Source organism: Colletotrichum paranaense, assembly GCF_030867605.1.
Source record: "Colletotrichum paranaense strain IMI 384185 chromosome Unknown Scaffold_1.1, whole genome shotgun sequence".
NCBI classification, from domain to species: Eukaryota; Fungi; Ascomycota; class Sordariomycetes; order Glomerellales; family Glomerellaceae; genus Colletotrichum; species Colletotrichum paranaense.
Genome location: NW_026848959.1, coordinates 3,706,254 through 3,730,711, shown reverse-complemented (window position 1 = coordinate 3,730,711; position 24,458 = coordinate 3,706,254). Strand labels below are relative to the sequence as shown.

At 54.4% G+C, this 24,458-nt stretch overlaps 7 protein-coding genes across 7 annotated transcripts; 5 read left to right on the top strand and 2 right to left on the bottom strand.

Moving 5' to 3' along the window:
- Positions 1-25: 25 nt before the first annotated feature.
- Positions 26-3,748, top strand: CPAR01_01313 (transcription initiation factor TFIID subunit 1; the record flags this gene model as incomplete). Its single annotated transcript, XM_060485602.1, has 1 exon — positions 26-3,748. One exon carries the CDS (start codon positions 26-28, stop codon positions 3,746-3,748), a length of 3,723 nt encoding a protein of 1,240 aa, XP_060356459.1.
- Positions 3,749-7,486: 3,738 nt separating this feature from the next.
- On the bottom strand, positions 7,487-8,014 carry CPAR01_01312 (uncharacterized protein; the record flags this gene model as incomplete). The annotated part of the gene is made up of 1 exon (XM_060485601.1): positions 7,487-8,014. One exon carries the CDS (start codon positions 8,012-8,014, stop codon positions 7,487-7,489), a length of 528 nt encoding a protein of 175 aa, XP_060356458.1.
- A 2,999-nt stretch (positions 8,015-11,013) lies between these two features.
- On the top strand, positions 11,014-13,129 carry CPAR01_01311 (MADS-box MEF2 type transcription factor; the record flags this gene model as incomplete). Its single annotated transcript, XM_060485600.1, has 3 exons — positions 11,014-11,069; positions 11,124-11,295; positions 11,351-13,129. 3 exons carry the CDS (start codon positions 11,014-11,016, stop codon positions 13,127-13,129), a joined length of 2,007 nt encoding a protein of 668 aa, XP_060356457.1.
- A 928-nt stretch (positions 13,130-14,057) lies between these two features.
- Positions 14,058-15,123, top strand: CPAR01_01310 (DNA repair protein Dds20/Mei5; the record flags this gene model as incomplete). The annotated part of the gene is made up of 2 exons (XM_060485599.1): positions 14,058-14,963; positions 15,031-15,123. 2 exons carry the CDS (start codon positions 14,058-14,060, stop codon positions 15,121-15,123), a joined length of 999 nt encoding a protein of 332 aa, XP_060356456.1.
- A 2,964-nt stretch (positions 15,124-18,087) lies between these two features.
- On the top strand, positions 18,088-18,693 carry CPAR01_01309 (uncharacterized protein; the record flags this gene model as incomplete). The annotated part of the gene is made up of 2 exons (XM_060485598.1): positions 18,088-18,195; positions 18,262-18,693. 2 exons carry the CDS (start codon positions 18,088-18,090, stop codon positions 18,691-18,693), a joined length of 540 nt encoding a protein of 179 aa, XP_060356455.1.
- Positions 18,694-19,146: 453 nt separating this feature from the next.
- CPAR01_01308 (uncharacterized protein) lies at positions 19,147-19,968 on the bottom strand (the record flags this gene model as incomplete). Its single annotated transcript, XM_060485597.1, has 2 exons — positions 19,147-19,739; positions 19,815-19,968. The coding sequence occupies 2 exons, from the start codon at positions 19,966-19,968 to the stop codon at positions 19,147-19,149; spliced, it is 747 nt and encodes a 248-aa protein (XP_060356454.1).
- Positions 19,969-20,670: 702 nt separating this feature from the next.
- CPAR01_01307 (tRNA synthetase class II) lies at positions 20,671-24,352 on the top strand (the record flags this gene model as incomplete). The annotated part of the gene is made up of 5 exons (XM_060485596.1): positions 20,671-20,703; positions 20,835-21,103; positions 21,249-21,364; positions 21,508-24,122; positions 24,176-24,352. The coding sequence occupies 5 exons, from the start codon at positions 20,671-20,673 to the stop codon at positions 24,350-24,352; spliced, it is 3,210 nt and encodes a 1,069-aa protein (XP_060356453.1).
- Positions 24,353-24,458: the final 106 nt, after the last annotated feature.

Here is a 24,458-nt window from a genome sequence, read left to right as displayed (position 1 = left end):
GATATCTGTGCAAAGCATCGACAACATGGGCGCCGACACTCCCAAATCCCCTCCTCGCAGTGAGGAAGCGCAGAAGGCGCAGGATGCTCAGGACGAAGAGCAAATCGAGCGGACTCTCGCGACACTCCAGAATGGCGGAGAGCTGGGCATCACTATTGATGATACCCCTTTCGACCAGTCTGGAAAGGCCGACGATGCCCAAGACTTCGAGGATATTAGCGACGACGATCTTCCGGACGAGGAGGAAGGCGAAGGCAACGTTGCCACTTCCATGTCCGTTCCAGGTCTGACAGATGACGGAGGTACAAGCAACGACACCGACGACTTGTTTGGCGATGGACCGTCTTCTCCGATCGAAGTCCCTGGTCCGCCGTCACCAGCCCCTCACGTTCACGATCCCGACGACGCCGATCCATCACAATACCGCGACATTAACTTCGATCCTGAACCTGGCTACGAAGCTGCCAACCAAGATCCCGAGATTCCTGCTCCAGCTGAGACTGCAGAAGATTTGGTCAAGCAGGCCTGGCCGACCTGGGAGAAGGGTGTTATTCTGAAATGGAACGAACTCTTGCCTCCCAAGAAGGCCCGGTGGATCGAGAAGAAGCCTACTAAGAAGCCAAAGACCCTTATCTTCTCCAAGCTCACCCTGGATCTTGCCGCCGACCAAGAGAAGCTTTTCCGCATCCCCGGACCCGCGACTGTGACTCGTAAGCAGAGACGCATCGACGACGAGTCTAGAGGACTCATGTCTTGCGCTCCGCAAGAGTCTTCAGACGAAGCTGAAGCTGAAGAATTTAATCTCGAGCAAGAATCCGATTCGGAAGCAGTGGCGGGTTTTACGCTCCAAGACATTGAGATGGTGTGCGATGACTGGTCCATCCGTATTGAGCAGGCTGAGCAAGACTTCCGCGATCAACAAGCAAAAGAGGCTGCAGCTGAGGCAGCCGCCGCGGCTTCCGTCAAGCGTGCCCATGATGACGCTTTTGATTTCGACTGGGAGGCTGAGTTCATGGAAGATGAAGAGCCAAAGCCGCCACCAAAGAAGAAGACGCGTCCGCCACCGCCAAAGGGCTTGCCAGAAATTCCTCGATTCACCGCACCATCATTCGACTCCTTTGAGGATGTGACCAAGCGCGCCTCCAAGCGTGTCATTCTCGATTTGAACGACCCATATCTTCTCCTAGAAGAAGCCGAATCGCAGCGTGGCCCCAAGCGTCAACGTGTGGAGCAGAAGATGACGCGCATGGCGAACGGTCACCTGAGACCTGATTTATCTTCTCGTTTCAACATGTCCAACGACGATGCGTACGAGGCGCTCAAGGAGAACCATCAACACAAGGTCAGAGCAACTCTGGGGAATCTTGCCGTCGAGCACAGTATGCCCGCGCTTAAACTGGCATGGCCGTTCTACAAGGTCAAGCTGGACATTCGACGAGATGGATTCCACCGGCCTCATTTCAAGTTTGGCAAGCATGAGCGTCAGACGATCAGGTTCAGCAAATTGGGCTTCCATAAGCGCAAGACTATGAAGGGAAAGGCTCATGAGGTCTTCAAAACCACTAAGGACTTGGGCATAACGGACAACTCGACGGCTGTACTCTTTGAGTACTGTGAGAGAACGCCACCCGTTCTTTCCAACTTTGGCATGGGAAACCGTGTCATTAACTACTACCGCAAAAAGAAGGTCGATGACGAAGAGACGCCACCAAAGATGGAGATTGGCGAGTCTCACGTCCTCTTGCCCGAAGACAGATCCCCTTTCGCCATCTTTGGCGAGGTCGAAGTGGGACAAACCATGCCTACTTTGCACAACCAAATGTACCGGGCGCCCATCTTCAAGCATAAGCCGCGGTCTACAGACTTCCTCTGTGTTCGCAGCTCAACGGGCGTCGACGGGGCCAACTGGTACCTACACAAGATTGATCATCTTTACGTGGTTGGCCAGACTTTTCCTAGTGTTGAGGTCCCCGGTCCTCATTCTCGAAAAGTCACCAATGCTTCGAAGAACAGAATCAAGATGATTTCGTACCGCATGATGAGGAGGAACGAGCACCATTTGGTAAACCTATCAGAGGTGACGAAACATATTGCCGAGTCTACGGACGCTCAAAACCGGCAAAAGCTCAAGGAGTTCCTATCCTACGCCAAGGTTGAGAAAGGACTCTGGGGCCTTAGGAACGGCGAGACTCTCATGGATGAGAACTCAATACGAGCGATGATCAAGCCTGAAGACGTCTGCCTGATTGATGGTATGCAGTTGGGTATGCAGATGCTGGAAGACGCTGGTTTCGACCCTAACAACGTCAACCTGGAGGACGAAGGCGAAGAGGTTGCCGAGGATGAGGACGACGATCGCACGGGTGCAGGCACTGCCAAGGGTAGTAAGAAGGCTGCCGAGAAGAACGAAGAAAAACTAGCAGACAAGATGGCGCCGTGGAAAACCAGCAAGGCTTTCATCGACGCATGTGCTGGCAAGGCTATGCTCAAGCTTCACGGACAAGGAGACCCGACTGGCCATGGCCTTGGATTCAGTTTTATCAGAACTTCCATGAAGGGCGGCTACATCGAGACTGTCCAGAAAGGTGGATCCCATACCACTGCAGCTGACGCCATGGCAGCACACCCTGACGCACAACGGAAGGCGAACAACGGCCACGCTTACAACGTCAAGGAGCAAGAAGCCATGTACAGAAAAGGCATTCGTGAAATTTGGGACAAGCAAAAAGACAGTCTGGAGGATAGCACACAAAAGGACGATGACCTCGTGGTGCCTCTGCCACCAGACGAAGATGACCGGTTCAACCCCCAGCGAGCCCAGACTCCTGCCCATGCCGACGAAGGGATGAGTCAAATTACCGGCCTGACGACATCGACTAGCCGGAATCAGCGAAAGAAACTCAAGATTACCCGAGAAGTTCTCAATGATCAAGGTGCTGTCGAGCAAAAGGTCATCATTCTCGAAGACCCTGTGATTATAGACCGTTATATCAAGAGAAAGAAGGAGTTGGAGTTGGAGGATTTCAAGTACGAACTCCCACCGCGTTACCCCCCTCCCGATCCTATTTCAGGTCTATTATTCAACCTTCATGCGCTCCCCGCTCACATGATCTCGTGTTTAGTATCTACGAAGGACGACCGACTGGTGTCGCTGATGACGACCGCCGTCGTCTGGTTGAGTAGGCATTATCCTTCCGTAGATGCTGAACACTTGATTGACCACCTAGCAGGATTGATAAGGAGCTTGAACGGCTCAACCGAAACAAGCAGCGACGCATCGGACGAGAGCAACAAAAAGGACTCCACCGTTCCAAGAGTGGACTCGACGCAGGGTCCCCCGAAGCAGACCGCGCTGCCACCGGTACAACCCGAAAGTGTGCCAATTGTGGACAAGTCGGACACATCAAGACAAACAAGAAGTATTGCTCCCTTTGCTTTTCCTCTACCTCCCCGTCCCAGTTCAGATCTCCGGAGCATGTTCAGACGTGGGGGAAACAATCGCTGGGTTCTCAAGCGTGAGCTCCTGTTGAGGGCACGCCAGCGAACACCAGCCCCGCCAAAGCAAAAAAGCGACGGGATTCAAAAGCACAGGATACGCGACCGCTCAAAAGAAAAGGCCAATAGGCGGGCATCGTCCAAGGGACAGCCAAAACAGCCCCAAAAGCCAAAGGCAAAGAAGTTCAAGTACAACAAGTACACATCCAAGCCCTACTGGCACAACAGCACTATGAGCACTAGGGTCATATAAGCATATGCCCCCTTGGCCATCATCACTACCTGTTGCTTGCTTTCCACAGTCTTCTCTCATTACCTACCCAACATGCTTTCTCTTCCTCTCCACTTCCCCCATGACTTCTGTTCCATATGCACGCATACTAACCCTTGCAAAGGCTTTGTCCTATGCTTAACGGTACGATGAAGACCGACAACGGCATCGCAGAACATGGCGGTTTCGGTACCTACAATGCCCCAGCTGCCGGAGCCGGTTCTCCTGGGCAATGAACGACTCGAGACGACGTTGAGTTCGGACGGCGGAAACTGGCAGCTGTCGGAGGCTCCAACGGACCAGACGTTGCAGCGCAGGACACTAAAATACGGTTGAGACGACAGACTCCGAACAACCGGACGGCCGGTAGCTGTTCCCGGCGCTTACCAAATAATCAACAGTAAAGACTGCAGCTGGTCGCTTAACTACCGACGAACGTTCCAGAACGGGGGAAGAACCCCACCCGCAACCACCCGGTTGCTAACAATAGGGCTATGCCAAGCGATTTCACGCAAGGGGTCAAGGGGTTCGGGCACAATGAACAGACTGGGAAAGTTCATGTTGAAGAAAGGTTGGGGTAGTTGCGAGCGTTTGGACCAGAGAAATCTCATACAAGAGGTCGGACCGAACAATCCAAAATTGGAACCCATCATGCAATTCGACAATCAAGGGGGGAAAAGGTGTGTGTACGATGACAAAAAAGAAAACAATCTGAGGGGTGAGTCCTTGGAGCTTGGGGAATTTGGAAAGGCTTGATCAACATTGTCAAAACTGGACGGGGCAGACTTAATGGACTGCTCTCACGTCACGACGAGCAAGGGGAGAAAAAAAAACGATGCCGAATGGTGGGAAGGAGGGGGGGTTTTGGCAAAGCGGTTAAGCAAAGCATGTAATGATGCATCGGCACGGCGTCTGGTGTTGTTAAGTTTAGCTACAGCCGCGTGAAGCGTGGGTAGTAGCCATCTCATCACACGCGTGGGAAATTCATTTCAACAAAGTGACTAACTAACTACTACTGCTTCTTCTCCGTTGTGGTGATGTGTGTGTCGTTACTCTGCAGTGATGGACGCGTTGGTCCAGCTTACCTTGGTTTCCGAGGTTGGGGAACCCCCCCCCCCCCTGGTTGGATATTGCATGCCATAGTCGGGGTAGCTAGCTAGCTAGCTAGTGTGGGTGGTTGGGTGAATGGGGAAGGACAGTAAGGGGAGGCTCTTGGAAGAGGCTAGCATAGGCCGATGATTACATGGAGGTGAAGAGGAGGTAGTGCAGGTTGCCGGGAGAACTAGATGCGGTAGAAGATGAACATGGATTGGAGAGACGGGAAGATCAGAGACAGGTAAGGGTAGTGTAGATACCTAGACACAAACATGGGTGGGGGAGAGGTCCGAGGAAGGAGGGGGGGAGGAAGGGGGGAGAGAAAGAATCCGGGATTTGTGTATGTATCAACGTGAACTCTCGCGGCGCCATCATCTTCTTTCCCAGATTGGCGAATCGGGTAAATAACGACGGACGATGGCCGGGCTAATTTAGGGAAAGAAACAAGGACGAGCTTCGAGAGATGGTGAGTTGGGGGGGCGGACGTCAAAGAGGGATTGGATGAGGGGACAATGAGTGATACGTCCCAACAAGGGCATTCTAGACGCGCCGAAACGATCAAGACTTTTTTGTTTGGAAAGGGAAGAAAGGTGGCCTAGGGATTGTTTCCATTTGGACCATTTGGAGGTGGGGTTTGGTGTCCCGCTTGTCAGATCGAGGTTGCTTTGGCTGGGACCTCTTTTGACGTAGTCTAGGTGTGGAAACCCATCCGTGCAAGGTTTAGGGAACTCAGAACCAGTTTGTGGTTGATTAGGGAGAAAGGGGAAGGGGGGAGGGGGGAGGGAAGTCAAAGTCAGATGAGAAGAAAACAAAAAGCGTGGATGGGATGGGATGGGATGGGACGCGGTGGGATGCGCGGGTTGCAATGAACATGTGGTTGGTGATTGCTGCTGCTGCTGCTGCTGCTGATGATGATGATGATGGTAGGTTTGGTGATTGGGGTTATACAAGGGCCTGCTCCTCAGAGAGAATATCAAGTCTTCTGCCAAGCCAGGTGTGTGAGAGCATGGTTTCTCCAAAACCCCCCCGCCTGGTTTTGCGGCGCCAGGAAACATTGACTAGACATAACAGAGGTGGAGCAGATGTGTTTTACCCACCGACAGCCTACAGCCTACGGACTACGTCGATGTACTGTGTAAGTCTGAAAAGACGTGTAATCAATCGACAAAAGGCAAGGGGGATAATTGGCTCCCGAGATGCAGTGGTGCGTGCGTGTGTGGTTCAAAAGGCCTTTCGGTTTGGCTTTTTGGGGGGAAGAGAAACGGTCGCCAGGTCGCGTGGCTGCGGAGCAAGACGTGAGCATATGCACGCCAAGTTGTGTTGTGCTAAAAATAAACCTATTTTTAGAACCGCAGGACATGGGTTGGACAACCTCGCAGGTGGGCATGGAGAGGGGAGAAGCACGTCTACACCACCAACCTGCATAGGGCTTCTTGGATCGTAGGGTGCGTTTGGCCAATCGGCTTGGGATTTGCACCCAGGAACACCTTCGGTCTCTTTGCTAGCCTCGAAGAAACATGCATGTCGAGCCCACACCGTCACAACCCAGAAAGAGGGAAACCTGGGAAAGTGATGCATGTGTGGATGGATGGTGATACAAGAGGCTCTTTTGCGCTTCAGACACGGCAAGTTTTTTGATAACCTGACCGGGGTGGGTACGCCGTGCCGGAGGAGAAAGATGTGAAGTCAAGCATTTTCGTTCTTCTGCCCAACCCCCATACCCAAACCCGGCTCCGAAATGTTGGACTAGCGTCATGCTCGTTGGGAATGGGCCGGCGCTTAACTTAATGATATGGTTAAATTTCGATTTAGAAATGAAAAAAGGTGGGATGGCGTGTTGCCGGTTGATGATGGGACGGAGACATAATTGTGAATTCTTGCGACGACAGCGGTTATCGGCTCGACCTTGCTTTAGTTTGAATCTTTCCCCGGACGAATTAGATGACTGCTGCTCTGTAGAAAGACGAACCCTCTTGTGACGAGACGGGATATTTGACATGGGTTTACCGGACCTGTTGATGTCGCCGTACGGCGTGCGCAAGAAGAAGTTGCTAATTCGGGATATCTCGATCACATTCTTTGGCGAAAGGGCCGCATTGTAGGCGCGTATGAGGAGATCGAGAAGGAAGGGGGGGTTTCCGAGTGGTTACTTGGCCTCTTTCTTGGGTCGTCTTCTTCGCTCGCAGTCATACAATATCGGTAGCAGACTTGTCTGGACGAGGAGACTGCGTACCATAGATTCCAGTAATGATGTTGTTTCCTGGAGAAACAGAGCTTGGCAAAGGGCTATTCTAAATCGTTATCAGTGATTCCAAAGCAAAGGCCCCCGTCGCCGCGAAGCTTGTCAGCCAAAGCCAATGGTTCAAGCTGGAGATGCCCAGCAGAAGTGGAGGAATTGGTGTTTTTCGAATGTCCAACCATCTCTGGGCGTTCTGGGAAAAAAAGGGCCCTGACATGACCCAGGCACGCCAGGGCAACCGGTGGGAAGATTGTCATCATGGACGCGGGGTATCGTTGAGGGTGGAGACCTGATCTAATTCGAGATGATGGGCGACTGGGTTCATCAAACAGGCGCGGGATGTATGTAGGCGAGGGAGGGGGGCCTAGATGCATGTGAAGCGAGATCTACAGCTGAGAGCCGTGGGAGCGGACGGACGTCGTCAAAATGGCCCTGACAGTAACCGGTTTGGCAGCTGTACGTGCAGACAGGCACCTTCGGCGGGAATGCCGCATTGCTGGGATGATACGTAGGGTCACTTTGAAGACTGGTCCTGTCTGTGGAATAGTCCGCCGAGGGGATGGTTCTGATGTATTAGTTCCCCCTCCCAGTCCACCTCTTGTGCACGCTTGAGATGCGGGAGCATGGTCATGGTCCACCCGTGACCCCAGGGAAGGGGTTAGACGGCTAGGTACCTTGCATGGTTGGGGTGGTGATTGGGACCTTGAAAAGTGTCCGTTTGGTTTGGCGATGGCCTCGCTCTGTCGTGGGCCAGGGGAGGGAGAGGGGGACTCAGACTCTGACAAAGGGTGAGATGTACACAAGAAAAGGGGCAGATAGACAACAGGAGCGTGGAAATGCAGGAGCCGTTGACGCCAAGGCTGGACCTCGAACTCAATTGTCCAACCTGAAGTAGGGTACTGAATGCCGGACATGATATCGGGAGGGCTGAGTCGGTTTCGACACAATGGAGACTTGAGAATGGATGACAGATTCCCGTGCTTGTGGTCCCTGGGAGTCTTAGTATGGTCCATTGAAGATGGGCCGCGGTCTGTGCTGAGCATCACGATTCACAGAGCCAGTGCCTGTGTAGCGGTAGCAGACTGAGAGTTTCCTTCTGTTCTGTGCGTGTCCGCCGCGTCCCACCGGTTGTTCCTGGCCCTGAATGCAAGTGATGGTTCCTGCGTTCCTGCGCCGGCGGCGATGGCGGCGCGGTCGGATGTTGTGGTGGGAAGGAGAGGCTCAATATGCGGCCCGGGCACGTTGTTTGCTTGGGTTTTGGTGTAGCTGATGACGGCCTACATCCCTACCTCATGGCCTTACGGCGTTATGCTTCTGCTTAGGATGTGCAGAGTAAGCAGTTAGGTGATCGGGCGGACGGGGACTTGTGCGCGAGTGTGGGTGGTACCGGCTGGGCGAGCGAGGGATGGACGGCGATGCTTGGTGAGTGATGATTGTACAGTAAGGTATCTAGGTACGGTGTACCGTGTATGGGTGGACGGGTTGCAACTTGTAACCTGTGGGATATTGGCAAGGTCCAGGGAGGAGGAGCCCGGTGCTGAGTTCCGGCGCATGTCGAGTCCACTTGAAGTTGACCAGGTCGAGGCTTGCGGAACGTCAATGCTCTCGGCTAGTGTAGAGAGATGGTCTTGAGGGTCTCGATCTTCAGACTTTCTGGGTCTTAGTGTATTCGGACGGTAGTCTGTAGTCTGCTCGCGGTATTAGTTTCCTTGACGCAATGAGAGAGAAAAGAGGTGAATTGCAAGGCAAGGCAAGGTTTGGTAAGGTACGCAGCCAGGTCAGGAAGGAGCAGTGTCGCCGGAATCATCCTCGCGGTTTCCGCAAGTTGTACGTAGTAAAGCCGCAAACCGCACGCGCCTCATGTCGGCTAGACGTCAAATGTCTCGACGACACCTGCCACATGTATCCTGTCTGCAGTGTCTCACTAGCGGCAGCGCCGTCGAAGTCGGGGCCGGTACCTTAGCTGGGTGGGGTGGGTACAAGTTGGACCCACCAGACCCTGAGACAGTGCGCAGGATGGTGGTGGAGATTGCGTTTCAACACTGTCCTCGTAAACCAGAACAAGCAGGCGCCACACAGTGTTCGCGACCAGTCTCAGCTCTTGACCTCATTCCCTGCCTCTTCACAATGTTGTTTCACGAGCGTCCGCAACGGCCACCAGGACCCCCCGTCATAAGAACGCACGCACCAAGAGTCCTCGCGACCTTGCCTTGTCTGTGGTAGTGAGGCCCAAGGTGAAGTGCTACGGCGCAAGTAAGGTGAGAGCAGGACCGGCCTAGCATTAGCATCTAGCATCTAACATCTAGGCATAATGTCAGGAGTGAGTGAGCCCAAGTGAGATGACGGGTGCCGACTAGACTGGTCCACTCACATCCAACTGCGAATTGGCAGGGCCTGGAGACATTGGATACTTTACACGATAACACAATAAGATACCTACCGAGGTACTTCGTACGGAGTAGACATGGAAGAGAATGAGGCCTTCTGCTTCTGGACGCGGCAGACGAGAGTAATCAGCGACCTTTCCTTACTCAGATTTGCTCACAAGTACCTACATAGTGAGACGAGACTGGCCACTGAACAGTGAATACCTAGTCAAATAGCGAATGATCAGAGACCAACCTGAAGTGAGAGGAGCAGGGGTTCATTGGAGTAGGTACACCGGACCCCCGCCCCGTTTTCCTCCTTTTCCACTCTTTTTTTTTTTTCTCTCCCGTTCCAGTCCCTTTTTTATTTCTTCCGTCACCCAGTTCATTCGCTCCCCGAAAAACCCCCCAGTCCCGTTCTCGGCCTAGGATTCGTTCATTCATCGACCCCCATTCCCTGTCACTTACCCCCCGGTCGTCGCTCTTTTCCTTCCCTTCCCGCCGTCTCCAAACTGCTGGCTTGCTGCTAGGTACTGACGCTGCTGCACCTGTTGATTGATGCTTGCGCTGCCCGCCGCACTGCTCTCTGCTGTTCCCGCTCCCCGATTTCCACCTATTCTATCTCTTTGCCGCAACCTCACTGGCCGGAGGTTCTCACTCACTCATCTTCGGTACCTACTCCGTCTGCTACACACCCGACTCTTAGGTCGCTGATGTGGGCTTGCCTTGCCTTGCCCCCATTACTTACTCTTCCTGCTGCTACCATTACCACCTTACCTTACACCTGAGGTACTGTACCGGGCTGGCTGGCTGCACCTAATACTGTTGCTTCCCCCTCCACCATCCATTCCCATTCTTTTTTTCCCCCTTCCCTCCTTCAACTGTCCTGCCTTCCCGCACCCAAAAAGTGAACACGATCGCGTCTATTATTAGAATCATCCACGCCAGATTCAGCCCCATCGACCTGCACCTCACATCGCCTGTCCATCCCAGAACCTGTCGCATCTGCACTTGTAATGGGATCAATGTACGTTCTTGATGCGTCGTCTTGTCAACTCTCTCCCCTGCTCTGACAGCCTTTTGCTCCCACCGCCTGTCATATACCGTTGCTCCCGGGATGCGCTGCCTTGTCCCATGCAACCACTGACTGACGCATCGCCAGTTCGGAACCACTGCCCACGACCCAGCCCATTTAGATAAAAGCGATCAGCCCTCCCCGGCCTAGCTCTTGTTTCCACCTCACTTTCCCGACCAGCCAAGCTAGTCGCTGCGATCAGATATATCCAGCTCGCGTTCCTCCTCCTCCTCCGAGCTCCAACCAGTCTCTCGCTTCCTCGAGACCCTCACCCTCATCCTCACCCACAACCAGTCGACCCTACATCGCGACTGCAACGGCTGAGACCTCGCCGACGACGCCGCCGCCGCCGCCGCCGCGATATCGCTGATCGGTCTCGAAGTCGCTCGCCTCGACAACGTCTTCGCCCCCGTACAACGCGTTTCGCTGCCTCATACCCGTCAGCAGCCCCTTCCAGAGCATCTAATTCAAGATGGGACGCAGAAAGATTGAGATCAAGGCCATCAAGGATGACAGAAACCGCTCTGTGTAAGCTTGCGCCTTGACTATTCCTCGCCATACCCAGAAACCTTTGGCTAACAGTCGCGTCGCATATAGTACCTTTCTCAAGAGAAAAGGCGGTTTGTTCAAGAAGGCGCATGAGCTTTCCGTGCTGTGCTCCGTCGACGTCGCTGTCTTTATATTCGGCAGCAACAAGAAGTTGTATGAGTATTCTTCCACGGACATGCGGGAGATGATCACTAGATACACATACGTGAGTTCCTCCAGTCTTTCTGGGTCGCGAATGCATAACGCTGACCCTGAGATAGCATGGCGGCCCGAATGAACACAAGGGCCCTTCAGACTTCAACGGAGGCAACGACGAGGACGAAGATGAGGATCCTGAAGGTACCCCGCCGCAGGAGTCTCACATGATTCCGCCTCAGTTCCAAGGACAAGCGCCATTCCCTCATATGCGACACCACACTCCCTCAGCTTCACCTCCGATTCCTAATGGCGTGCCTTTCCCGCAACATCATGGCCTTCCCGTCCAACGCGGCCACACCCCGCAGCCGGGTATGGGATCACGGCCTGGTTCTCGACAAGACATCCGCCGGATGGGACCAAACATGGGCCCTCAACCCGTCGGCCCTCCCGGATCTCAGCAGCCTCCCGTCAACGGATTTGCCTACATGCCCAACCCCGCCATCTACAACCCCCAGAACCAGCCCAATATGCCACCAAACATGCCTCACGGACTCCCCCAGCAGTACCAGCAACATGGCCCTCAATACTCCTCATACGCGCCCAATCATCATCCCCCGCACATGCAACAGCATATGGAGGACCAGCGCCGTTCCATGCCGCCAAACTACCCGCAACAGCAGGGTCCGCAAGGGCCTGGGCCTCAAGTTTCTCGGATCTCGCCGTCTCCGCCACAGCCTCCTACTCAGCAATTGCCGCCGCAACCACCTCAGATCTCACCCCCGCCGCCACAGCCACAGCAACTTGAGCCTCAACAGCAGCAACAGCAGCAACCGCATCCGTCGCCTCAACCCCAGCAACAGCAACAGCCGCAGCCACCTCAGTCTCAACAACAACAGCAGCCACAACAGCATCAGCCTTCGCCGCCGCAGTCTGAAGAGATGCCAGCGCCGTCAGAGCCACGATCTGAGCTGCCCCAAAGGCCCCAGCCGCCCCTGCTCAACACGGATAGCGCGATCAAGAAGCTTCCGCAGCGTAAGCAGCACAGCATCTTCACTCCCATTGACGAGAACCGCTCCATCCTGTCTCAGCACTTGGCTTCATTCGCCTCTGAGCAGAGCATAAAGGCAGAGCCTAATCGGCCCCCATTCCCTGACCAGAGCAACATCAAGGTTGAAGGTAACCGCTCTCAGTCAGTTGATGTTGGCGCAGTATCCCGGACCAATGGTTCCACTACTTCTCCGCCCATGCCTCCGCGCGCCAGCACTCAATCTCTGAACAAAAGCCGCAACATCTCCGTATCGTCAATCCCAGAGACAACGTTTACTCCGCCATCTCGCACCAATAGCATGAAGCTTGGTGGTGGTGCGCGTCCCCGTTTGAGGGTGGAGATTCCCGACGAACCTTCGGATGGCGGTAGCGCAACTGCCGAGTCAAACTCTCCTCGCAACTCGACAGATACCACATCCCAGACGACTCGGCGCCATGCATCCGACTCGCACTCTTCCGGCATGGTTCTGCCGCCGCCATCCCCGTCAGCCCAAACGCTTCTCTCAGCTGGCGCCACGGGCCCGCCAAACCCGTTTGCTCGCCCACCCCCGCAACAAAATAGCAATATGAACATTGACACTCCGGTTTCCGCCCTTCCGTCCCGATTCTTAAATAACGAATTTCTGCCCAGTCCGAGCAGCTTTTATCCGGAATGGTATGCTCGTGGCGGCAGCGATAGCAACACACTACCCAGTCCATTGAACTTTGCGACTCCAGTCGTTGGTTCCGGTCCTAGCTTCTTGCGAGATGACAATCCGGCTACGAAGCGCAAGAGTCCTGAGATCAGCGCCAATGGTCCGCATGACGGTCCTGAGGCCGGAAACGAACCCAAGAGGATTCGGGTAGATTCTTGATTTCAAGTTTCTCTTCTTCATTCGACGCTTTTTTCGATGCCTTATCTGTACCATTCATCTGCATTCTGGCCTCCTCAGACCATGTATGGAGTGCATTTGGTTCTATGATACCTCTTTCTTTTCACTTTACGGCATTAGCGTCACGTAAGATGTTTAGTTTACCTTCTCTTCTATATCTCTGTGTACGCGGAGGATTATGCTGCATTGCTAGGCGCAACATTGGCCACGGACAGGGTTTCTGTTTTTTTTTTTTCTTTCTATTTTTCGTTCTTCATCCGGACTGATAAGTATTACTACTCTTCGTGTCCGAGACGGCTTTGGAGGGAATGATGTGCACACGGACATGTGAGATGACTGGAAGCATGGAAAACTGGCCTGCAGCAGAAGATGGATGATCTCGGGGCGTTTGGTGTGATTTCTGTAGATTACTGAAGGACAATGGCTGAATAGTTGGAATGAACTGTTGATGTACAATTTTGCATGTTCATACAGACCGTGATGTGTGTGTAGAGATTAGCCAAGATCTTGGCACTAGTGACTTCGATACCGTCTCGCGGCGCGGCCCGTAGAAGCGCGAGCTGGATGTGCCCTTTTTACATGTCATGTTGACATAATCTTTCCATGGCGAACATGACATTAGATTTACCTTGAATCCCGAAAGTCGGAAAAGTGGCGCGTGGGTGCGTTTTCTTACAGGTCCGCACAGGCAGTCGCGGTCAACCGCAAAAAGCCTCCAATAACACCTTACCTCACCTTGACTTGACTTTGACTTACCAAAAAGCGATAGCGGCCCTGTCAAATGCGGCCCGCCTTCTTACACGCACTTTCGCAGAGCACAGGCGACACGCGCAGTTTGTAAACTCATCGATCATCACGTTGAAAAGGAAGGAACAGAAAAAAGAGCGTACGAATCAAAGAAGAGGTACAAATGTTTACCCCGGCGGCGAAACGCCGACGAGTCGAGGCGGCAAACGAGACGCTTCGGAAACCGTTCAGGTCGCCCTTGGTGCAGCGGGACCGAGGCCGAGACCAAGATCCAGGCCCGGAGCGGACCCGGGAGGTCAGCACCGCGGACACTGCTGCTGCGGCGGCGGCGGAGGATCCTGCGGCTGAAGAGGATGACGATTGCGATTCGGCGGCACCGGCGACCACAGACCCGGCAGCAGCGTCATTGCCATCTGCGAGGGGGGCCGCAACGACGACACCACGGCACGCTACGGAGAAGTTTGCGACGCCTGGGAAAGGGGGGGTGAGCGGCACGTTCACGTCTACATCTACGGCTGCGCCTACGCCTACACGCCGGCCCTTTAGCGTTCCGCGCGCGCGTGGGATGCAGCTGACGGGTGCCTCACCTTCGCCGTTGCGGACGACGGCGGCGATAGGCTCTTACGGTGCTGGTGGTGCTGGGAAGACGGGTCCCGGGCTCGGGTTTGTTGGTGGAGGGAGTAAGAGTGAGAGGGAGGCGGAGGGGAGGGAGGAGGTTCTACGGCAGGCTGAGCGGATTCGCGGCGGTGGCATCGCCATGAGTGAAGGGGAGACGGACGAGGAGCTTGTCGAGTTGATTGGCAAGTGGAGGGCCGCGAGCCGGATTGCGGCGGAGGAGGTGTTTGAGGGATCCAAGGAGAGGGTTGAGGGGATGGGAGGGTTGAAGGCTTGGAGGAGGGCGAGGAGGGAGGATGAGGTGAGGTTTATGGCGATGTTGGAGGGGGAAGAAAGTGCTGGAAGGGCTAGGAGGGGTGGTTGTGAGGAGTGGGAGGGGAGTGACGAAGGGTATCGCGGTGAAGGAGGAGAGGGAGATGATGGTGAGGATGAGGAAGAGGAAGAAGTGGATGAGGTGAGTTTCTTGCATATTGGGGGGGCAGGGACGGGGAGGATGAGGGTTTTGCTGACTTTGAGGACAGGAGTTCACGATGGGGACGATGCTCCGGAGTATGAATATCGATTTTGAGATTATCGGCTACGATGAGGATACCGGTTGGTGGAGGGACGGGTGATGTGAAGCGGACACACGGCTTTCTCGCTTCTTCTTCACTGCCGTCGTCGACGAGACGGGACGAGATGAGGCGGACGTATCCGTGATACATGACGACGACGGACACACGGGGTCTCGGACGAGGTGACGTCTACAGAATAGGCTCGAGAGCCTTTGGCTCTACTTTGACCAACATGGCCATTCTCGGATCAACACGGGCTGCGAGACGAAGAGTAGGAAACACAGCGACAGGCGTCGGCTGGCGTAATTCAATTCTTCCGCAGATGATGGCTACAGAGGGAAATGCTGCTCGCTTTCTTCACTTATTCCCATTCTTGGTATTAACCAACCTTGGGTACTCTGCATCCCCATTTGAGGATTGTTGATGGAGTCTCTCTGTCTGAGATGGGGGAGGTGGTCAGTGAGGCTCCCGGCTCGAGATCCGAACCGCCGGCCGAGTGAAAATCGTATTCAAGCTCTCTCTCTCTCGGTCGGGGAGAAGAGCGATGGATGGTTGGGCAGGCTGCGAGACTGTTTTGTCATACAGCCAGCCCTATATTTCCCGATATGAGAAAATTCGGTCTGAACGTTGGGTGGGAACCCCGAAAGATACCTAATAATAAGGGACAGAGAAATAAGAGAGTGCCTGTGCTTTTCTTTTCGGCGGTGGTTGCCGGACGAGCTTGTTTTTTCTTTTCTTTTTTCACTCCTCCTTCACGATGGGCTTTGCTAAGTATCATAGTATGCTGGAGGCAGGGTGGTGTAGTGTTGAGACGTGGGATGATGTTCCCACAAGGATGTACCCTCAACTGGAATTCATATTTGCATTGGGTGTTGTGTGCCTCACAAATCAAGCTTCATCTTTACGCTTGTTCCCTTTTTTTTTTTTGCTGCTAAGCCTTACTGAGGGCCCGTGTCGGGTTTGTGTACGTGTAAGTGTGTAGGTCAATGTGTACCTTGCCGTCTTACTTCTCTTACTATGTGCGTGATGACGATGTATGTAAGTGTGCCGGCATCCGCCCTCCCCCCTCCTCCCATCCACCCATCACTGAACAAGCTCATACACCCACCTAGTTCGTTCTCGCCTTACTAAACCATGATCGGCTGACGAGAGTTGTGGCTGACGCATGCCGATTGATCCGATGTTTCTGTTGGAGGAAGGGGGTTTGTTGTTGTAGTAGTAGACGCAGTAGAGTTTCTATCGAGGTTTGGATAGTAACGGTCAGATATTACTTCATGGTCGCTTACATGGTAAGTTTTGACTGCCTTACGTACGCCATTCGTTTCCTTGCTCGCCTTGGGTTCTTACGAGTGGCACCACGTGTTGACTGCAAGAGTACAGTAGATTGATCTCTTGAGTTTCTTTGGTGGTTTACGAACATGGGGGGGCACTGGAGTGAGAATGGAGAAGTGGAACTCGTAAACGAAAGCAATTGCGTGATGCTTATAACCGAGAACGAAGTCGTGTGCTCTCCGCGGGCGTTTACGCGCGAAACGGGTTCCGGCGAACTCAACTTCGTCACGTTCGGCCGGTGGGATACGGGAGAAGCAGTCACAGCAGTACGGGACAAGCAGTCTTGACTCTCAAGCCATCAGCAGCGCTGTCGCTTGTTTGATATGGCCAGGTGATACTGAGGTAAGGTAGCACAGTGAGCTGAGCGAGAGCGAGGACGGGGGGTCTCGGACGGTGGTGAGTGCAGTGAATGACTGAGTGAGTTGGTTTGAAGCATACAAATTCGCCGCTTTTTCCCTATGTGAAGAGCTTATACCAGGCCATTTATTGCAAGAGCGTATACCACGCCATTGATTGCCCTCGGGTCTGTCCTGAATAACTCAACTTGAGGTGGTATCGATAGCGGATTCGACTCAGAGGCTGAGGATTGGGGGGGGGGGGGGCGCTTTGAAGTGTCTCGCGTTGTGTTCGCAATGTGTGTTATGGTTTTGTTGTTGTCCTTTCCCGGGGCTTCGCAGTAGAGATATCCCGTACAGCGGGTTTTGTCAGAAGGGGACCTCTGAGCCTCGAGGTCTCCCAATCGTCAACAGACCATTGGGTAAGGTACAAATCCATACGTGTCGTAAGTGGTTCGCCGTTCGGGACCCGAGGTGGATGAAACGGCTCTGGTGCTTCAGCGCTGCCGCAGAATTGCACGAGCCGCACCTCAATCCCCATCTCCACTCAGCTAGCTGCTGCGCTCCCCGAGAACAGCAACACCCGTCACTTGCCTTGCTCTGTACCTCACCTCAGTGTCCACTACCTTAAGGTACCCGTGGACGCGCGTGTGGGGCACCTGTTGGAAGCGACAGCAGCTCAGCCAATTGGCCCAGTTTCCACCCTTTCCAACCTCCCAAACCTCGCTCTCTTCCCCCCCCTGGCACACCAGCCATGCGCCGTGGAGAACAGAGTTAACGATGCAGCAGCAGCCCAGCAGGCCGCCGACCGACACCCACGCCCCCATGTCCGAGCAAATGGCAACAGACTGAACAGAACAGGAAAGACGGCAGACAGAGAGAGGGGACCGGACGATCCAAGCCGGGGGGTATCATTTCTTGTATCAGTGTACCAGTGACTGGGGGCTGGAGCAGCAGGCCTCCCCTTCCCGTATTGTTTAATTCCAAGTTTCCTTCCGACTCTTATTTTGTTCTGGGTCTTGTCTTCAAATATATCATCTACCCGTTGCACTTCAAAAGTCTTGGCAAAAGAGCCAAGTTTCCTGCACAACTCACACCACACTTTCTCTCTTGTCTGGTTGTAGCTATCCTTGCACCGGTCGTTTCTGCCAATCTTTAGCAGCAGGGTGTCTTCTTTTGGCGTAGTTGATCTGCAGCCTTTCCATCAACAATACTCCATCACCATTCATCAAAGGCTTGGGTCAAGCTTCGACATTCACCAAGATTGTGAGAGAGGGGAACTTGACCGGAAGGGAAAAAGGGGGGAAATCGTAAGAAGGGGCGAATCCGACTTCCTGCAAATCACAAACTTCACAAGATGGACGCCGCATACCTGAGCGCTCGCCAGACGGTGGTCAACTCGAACGACCTCCCTCCCGGCTGGGTTATACAGAATGGACGGGCGATTCCATGGTGGTACAGTCGGGTAAGTTCTCATCCATAACTCTTGCTTGCCATCTGTGTCTCTCATATCTAACGCCCACCAAAACAGACGGGCGTCATCGTAAAGTGGTCCGTCTTCCTCGGCCTGACGACCCTCTTCGCAGCCTTCCTCATCATAGCCTATGCCCACGGCAAGCGCCGCCTGAGAAAGGGCCTCCTGCCCCTGGGCTACCACCGCTGGCTCTTCAGCCGCGCCCAGCTCGCCCGCGTCGACAGCCGCTACGCCTGGCCCGCCGCCACCTACAACACCTACCGCCCCGAGTACTACAACACCCACCCGCAGGCACAGGGCGGCGGCTACTACGGCATGCAGGGGATGCCGCCCCCGACCTACGACCCCAACTCGGCCCGGCCCCCAATGTATGCGCCCCCCGACGGCGGCAGCAAGGTCGACCCGTCCCAGGAGTACGGCGTCACGCCGCCGCAGCCCTCTGTTGCGGCGAACCACACTGGTCAGCCGTACCCGTATAGGGCGCAGTGAGGCCGAAGGGCGAAGTCTGAGGCGGGAGGGGAGGGGAGGTGGCATGTTGATTTGATGTTGTTGCAATGGCGATCTTTTCGAAGCGTGGGATGAATTTGCATTATTGGCCAGAGACGAAATAAAGACGAGATGAGGCTGGAAATCATCAAGACGGGAGTACGCAGCTGAAGATGGGAATTCACCAGGAAGTGACTTCTCCAACAAGAAGCTGCAAGATCTCACACATCGAGGCTGCATGTCTAAAGAGATGGCGGCTGGATGCTTTTACAAATAACTGTTGTCAATTGTACAAAGTAGTTACTTCTATCAACACGGATCGAAATGATACCAATGAAAAACGCCTCGCTGACCTGGCTAAAGATGCCGGGGGTCTCGCAATAACGCGTGCCCATTCGTGACGGCGTAGGGTATCGTCATAAAATACACAATCATTACTTGCCTTGGAGGGTCCCCTTAGTCCATATCCATGGCGTCGGGATCGTAGTCTACAGGTGCCGACATCTCGGTTGGGGTTGGGGGGTCCGGAATGATGGCGTCTACAGGTTGCTGAGAGACGAAGGGCGGAGGCATCTGCACTGGGGCGCCTCTGCCTTCGCGCTCGAGACGCTGCCTCTCGCGCATGCGGGCGCGCGACTCGACGATGGCCTTGCGGACACTGTCCTGCTCACGAGGTACCGTCAAGGACGCGGGCTCGTTGTAGAGGACCACCTGCATGCCAGCAAGCTGGCCTTCGTCGTTGGCGAAAATGGAGGGAGGAATGCGCGTCTGACGGAGGTGCTTCTCAATGTCTGGAAGGAAGACGAGCCTGCCCTCGTCGGGTTCGCTCTCGGAGGAGGACAGCTCATCGTCAATGTTGTAAATGTAGACCTTGTGCTTGGAGTCGTCGAGCTGCATCACTTCTTCATCGACGGACGGTTTGCGATCACGACGTCGGCGACGGGTGGTGGGAGGAGATGTGGGTGCTGACGACGAGTCTGCGGGGATTGGAATGCTTGAAGACGGAGTCGGCTCCTCCACAGGCACGTAGAGCTTCTGGCCATTCTTCTCTGCATGGTGCGTTAGTATGAAAGCGGAAAGAAAGTTTCCATTGTCGTGAGCTCGTGTTGTGGCAGTTGACTTACCTAAATTCAGAAGACTGAGCCTTTTGGATAAACGTTCGTTGTCTTGAGACTCAGCTTTTCGTTTGCGCCTTAGCTGCCTCGCCTGCGGATGCTGGTGCTGGTGCTGATCCGCCTCCAGGGCGTGGGAGGGAGATTGGGTCCCGTGCAGTAGCATATTTCGGCGACTTTTGCTGGAACTTTCCCTCTTTCCTCTCTGCCTTTTGTCCAACCGCTTCTTCCGGTGTACCACCCCTATTAGCACTACCAGCTCCCGGGTTCGCAGAGCTGCTGACCGACGACAACGACGATAATATTCGGAAACAAGTGCGATGGTCAATTGTTCAAAGTCCCGAAGCGGCCGCTAGAATCGCAGCAAAGAGAGACACGACAGGCGCAGCTGAGCAGCGGGCGTAACAGAGGTGCTGCCAATCGGGTCCGAGATTCTCTCAATAGTGAGCTTTGAGAAAGAAAAAAGAGTGAGAGAAAGGTACGGTACGGTACGGTGCGGCTGATATCGAATCGCCGTTTCCGGAAGGGTAGGGAATATCCCGTCGCGAAGTGAAGAACGCGGGCCCAAAGTCAATCCAAAGTCTCGAATGTCCTTGGTGAGCTAAGGTCTTTGGACGGCGAGAAGCGGAGAACAACTTTTGCCAGTGTTGGTTGTCTTTTACGTTTGGTTGGTAAGAGAAGAGAGAGAGAGTTGCGGCTTGAATCAGCGAAAAGAAGGGGAAAAGAAGAGGAAAGAAGGAGATCCGTGGACGGTCTTAGTACCGGTAGAGCTTGCTCGCTGGCTTGCTGCTCTCTCCTGAGCAGATCCAATTCGTCGATATATATTCTAAGGGGTGAGGGGGAACTTGGAAGGAAGCGGAGAGGAAGGATGGCCTTCGCTACTGCTAATGCTGCTGTACTCGTACGAGGGGCGCGGGCGCAAGCGCGTTCTTCTCTGGCTTTCAGCTGTGGCGGACGAAGTAGCCTTGAGCATCGGCTGCGACTGCCGGGGAGCTCTGGCGCTTTTGTACTGGCTTTGACTCATTCTTGTAGAAGTTTCCACGACAGGAGCACCACCGGACCACCAGCTCCAGCTCCAGCTCCAGCAACAGCAACGGACCTGGACCACCACCACCACCACCCCTCGCCGCACCCGCATCTGCATCTGCACCACCACCCGCAACCAGGCCCGCCGCCGCTATCGCCCCAGCTATCTCTACCTCTGCCTCTGCCACTGGCACGGACGCCGCTGCCCCTCCTACCCCGAAGCAATGCAGCTGCCGCGCTAGCAAGCAGCTCATCCCGCCAAAAGAGTCACAGCTGTGCCGACCCTGATAAAACATCATCCCTCCCCTCATCACCATCAACAATCACTTTTTCCAAGAGGACTCGAGCGTCGGTTGGATCCACGACAGATACCCACTCACCGTCTGGACTCATCGCATCGAGTGCTACTTTTCCCTACAGGCGCTTTTACTCTACTTCGACATTGCCCACCGCTGTCATGGCTGAGCCAAAGTGGCCCGGCGCCGTTGTGCGCAAGACTTTCCTCGAGTTCTTCGAGAAGAGGGGCCACACGATCGGTATGTTGTCACCGACTTTCCACTTTCCCCCAGCAACACGGCGTAATAGAGGAAATTGCCTCTGCTATTCTTCATCTAGACATTGCGCTTCTAACTTTTGCTTCAAATGTGCCAATTGGCTAACCATCTCTGCTTTATCTCAGTGCCGTCTTCCTCCGTCGTCCCTCACAATGACCCCACCTTGCTCTTCACCAATGCGGGCATGAACCAATTTAAGCCCATCTTCCTCGGAACGATCTCAAAGTCGGATCCCATGTACCCTCTCAAGCGTGCGACCGACTCCCAGAAGTGCATTCGCGCTGGTGGCAAGCACAACGATCTCGACGATGTCGGCAAGGACAGCTACCACCACACATTCTTTGAGATGCTGGGCAACTGGTCCTTTGGAGATTACTTCAAGAAGGAGGCCATTGAGATGTCATGGGAGCTCTTGACCAAGGTCTATGGTCTGGACCCTGCCCGCCTGTACGTCTCCTACTTTGAGGGTAACCCTGAGATGGGTCTCGAGCCCGATCTAGAGGCCAAGAGCTTGTGGCAATCCGTTGGTGTCCCCGACGACCACATCTTGCCTGGCAACATGAAGGACAACTTCTGGGAGATGGGTGACCAAGGCCCTTGCGGTCCTTGCAGTGAGGTTCACTACGACAAGGTCGGCGGTGGTCGCAACGCCGCTCACTTGGTGAACGAGGATGACCCGATGGTCGTGGAGATCTGGAACAACGTTTTCATCCAATACGATCGCCAGGCTGATAAGTCACTTAAGTCTCTCCCCGCCAAGCACGTCGATACTGGCATGGGTTTCGAGCGTCTCGTCTCTGCGCTCCAGGATACTGTTTCCAACTACGCCACCGATATCTTCACACCCCTCTTCAAGAGAATTGAGGAAGTTACTGGCGCCAGGCCCTACACTGATAAGTATGGAGCCGATGACGCCGACGGAATCGACACTGCCTACCGTGTCATTGCCGACCACATCCGTCTTTTGACCTTCTCCATGTCCGATGGCGCTGTCCCCAACAATGACGGCCGCGGATATGTCCTCCGCAGAGTGCTCCGCCGCGGTGTTCGCTACGCGCGCAAGTACTTCAACGCCGAGATTGGATCCTTCTTCTCCAAGATTCTCCCTGCTCTTGTCGACCAAATGGGTGAACAGTTCCCCGAGATTGTCAAGAAGCAGCAGGATATCATTGAGATCCTTGACGAGGAAGAAGCGGCCTTTGCCCGTACACTTGACCGTGGCGAGGCTCAATTCGAGAAGTTCGCCAACGCTGCCATCAAGAAGGGCGAGAAGAAGCTCACTGGTGCCGAGGTTTGGAGACTTTACGACACCTTCGGATTCCCCGTCGATCTCACAAAGCTGATGGCTGAGGAGCGCAAGCTCGATATCGACGACGAGGAGGTCAAGGTTGCCCAGGAGAAGGCCCGCGAGGCTAGCAAGGTCGTCAAGAACGCTGCCCAGACTTTTGCGAAGCTGAATGTCCATCAAATCGCTGAGCTTGAGCAGCAGCTCAACATCGCGAGAACGGACGATGAGGCTAAGTTCGTCAAGGGTGACTCAAAGGCCAAGGTGCAGCTGATCTACGACGGCAAGGGTTTCATCAAGTCAACTGAGGGTATCGCCGAGAACACTCCCTTGGGTCTGTTGCTGGACAAGACCAACTTCTATGCTGAGTCTGGTGGTCAGGTCGCCGATTCTGGTCGCATCGTCATTGATGGTGTCGCCGAGTTTAAGGTTCTCGATGTTCAGAACTTTGGTGGCTACATTGTTCACAGTGGTTATCTTGAGGACGGCAACTTGTCCTCTGGCAACGAAGTCATCTGCGAGTACGATGAGCTGAGAAGATCGCCCATCCGCAACAACCACACTGGCACCCACATCCTCAACCACTCCCTCCGGGAAGTTCTCGGCGACGACATCAACCAGAAGGGCTCTCTGGTCGACAACGAGAAGCTGCGTTTCGACTTCTCTCACAAGACGGGTGTGACTATTCCCGAGCTCAAGAAGATTGAGGACTTCTCTAACGCCTACATCCGCCAAAATGGCAAGATTTACTCAAAGGAGGTAGACCTCGATCTTGCCAAGGGAATTGAGGGTGTTCGTGCCGTCTTTGGCGAGACATACCCCAACCCTGTTCGTGTTGTGTCTGTCGGCGTTGATGTTGACACCCTCCTCGCAAACCCCAAGAACGCAGAGTGGCGCAAGGTCAGCGTGGAGTTCTGCGGAGGTACTCACGTTGAGCAGACCGGCCTCATCAAGGACCTTGTCATCGTTGAGGAGAGCGGTATTGCCAAGGGTATCCGTCGCATCATCGCCTACACTGGCGATGCTGCTCACCAGGTGCAACGCGAGGCTGCCGAGTTCTCTAAGCGTCTCGATGCACTTGAGGCACTTGCCTTTGGCCCCGAGAAGGAGCAGGAGATCAAGTCGACCCAGCATGCTCTCAACCAATTGACCATCTCGACTCTCACCAAGGAGGACATCAAGAAGCGCTTCGACAAGATTGTCAAGTCCGTCACCGATGAGCAGAAGAAGCGCCAAAAGGCCGAGTCCAAGACTGCGCTCGACACCGTTGCTGCGCATTTCGAGAAGAACAAGGACTCCAAGTGGTTTGTTGGTCAGCTCCCGATCTCCGCCAACGCCAAGGCTATTGGCGAAGTTGTCAAGCACTTCCAGGCCAAGGACAAGGAGCGCTCTGTCTACCTGTTTGGTGGAAGCAAGAACGAGGGTGCCGTTGCCCACGGCGTTTACGTTGGCACTGTAAGTTGACCTCCTCGTACGAGTATGATAGTACCAGCTAACATGCAATGCAGCACCTGTCCTCACAAGGCGTTACTGCCGAGCAGTGGGCTTCTCAGGTCAGTGGAGTCATCGGAGGCAAGTCTGGCGGCAAGGAGCCTACTCGCCAAGGACAGGGTACCAACGCCGAGAAGTTGGACGAGGCTGTTGCCGAGGCAGAGAAGTGGCTGAAGGAGAAGCTCAACATTTGAGCGACAGAGATATCCCGCTGATGTGCTGCAACATGTCTGGCAACCAATTTACTTTTCACGGGGTCTAGATGGATGGGAGCATGGGCGAAAACAGGATATGCTGCGA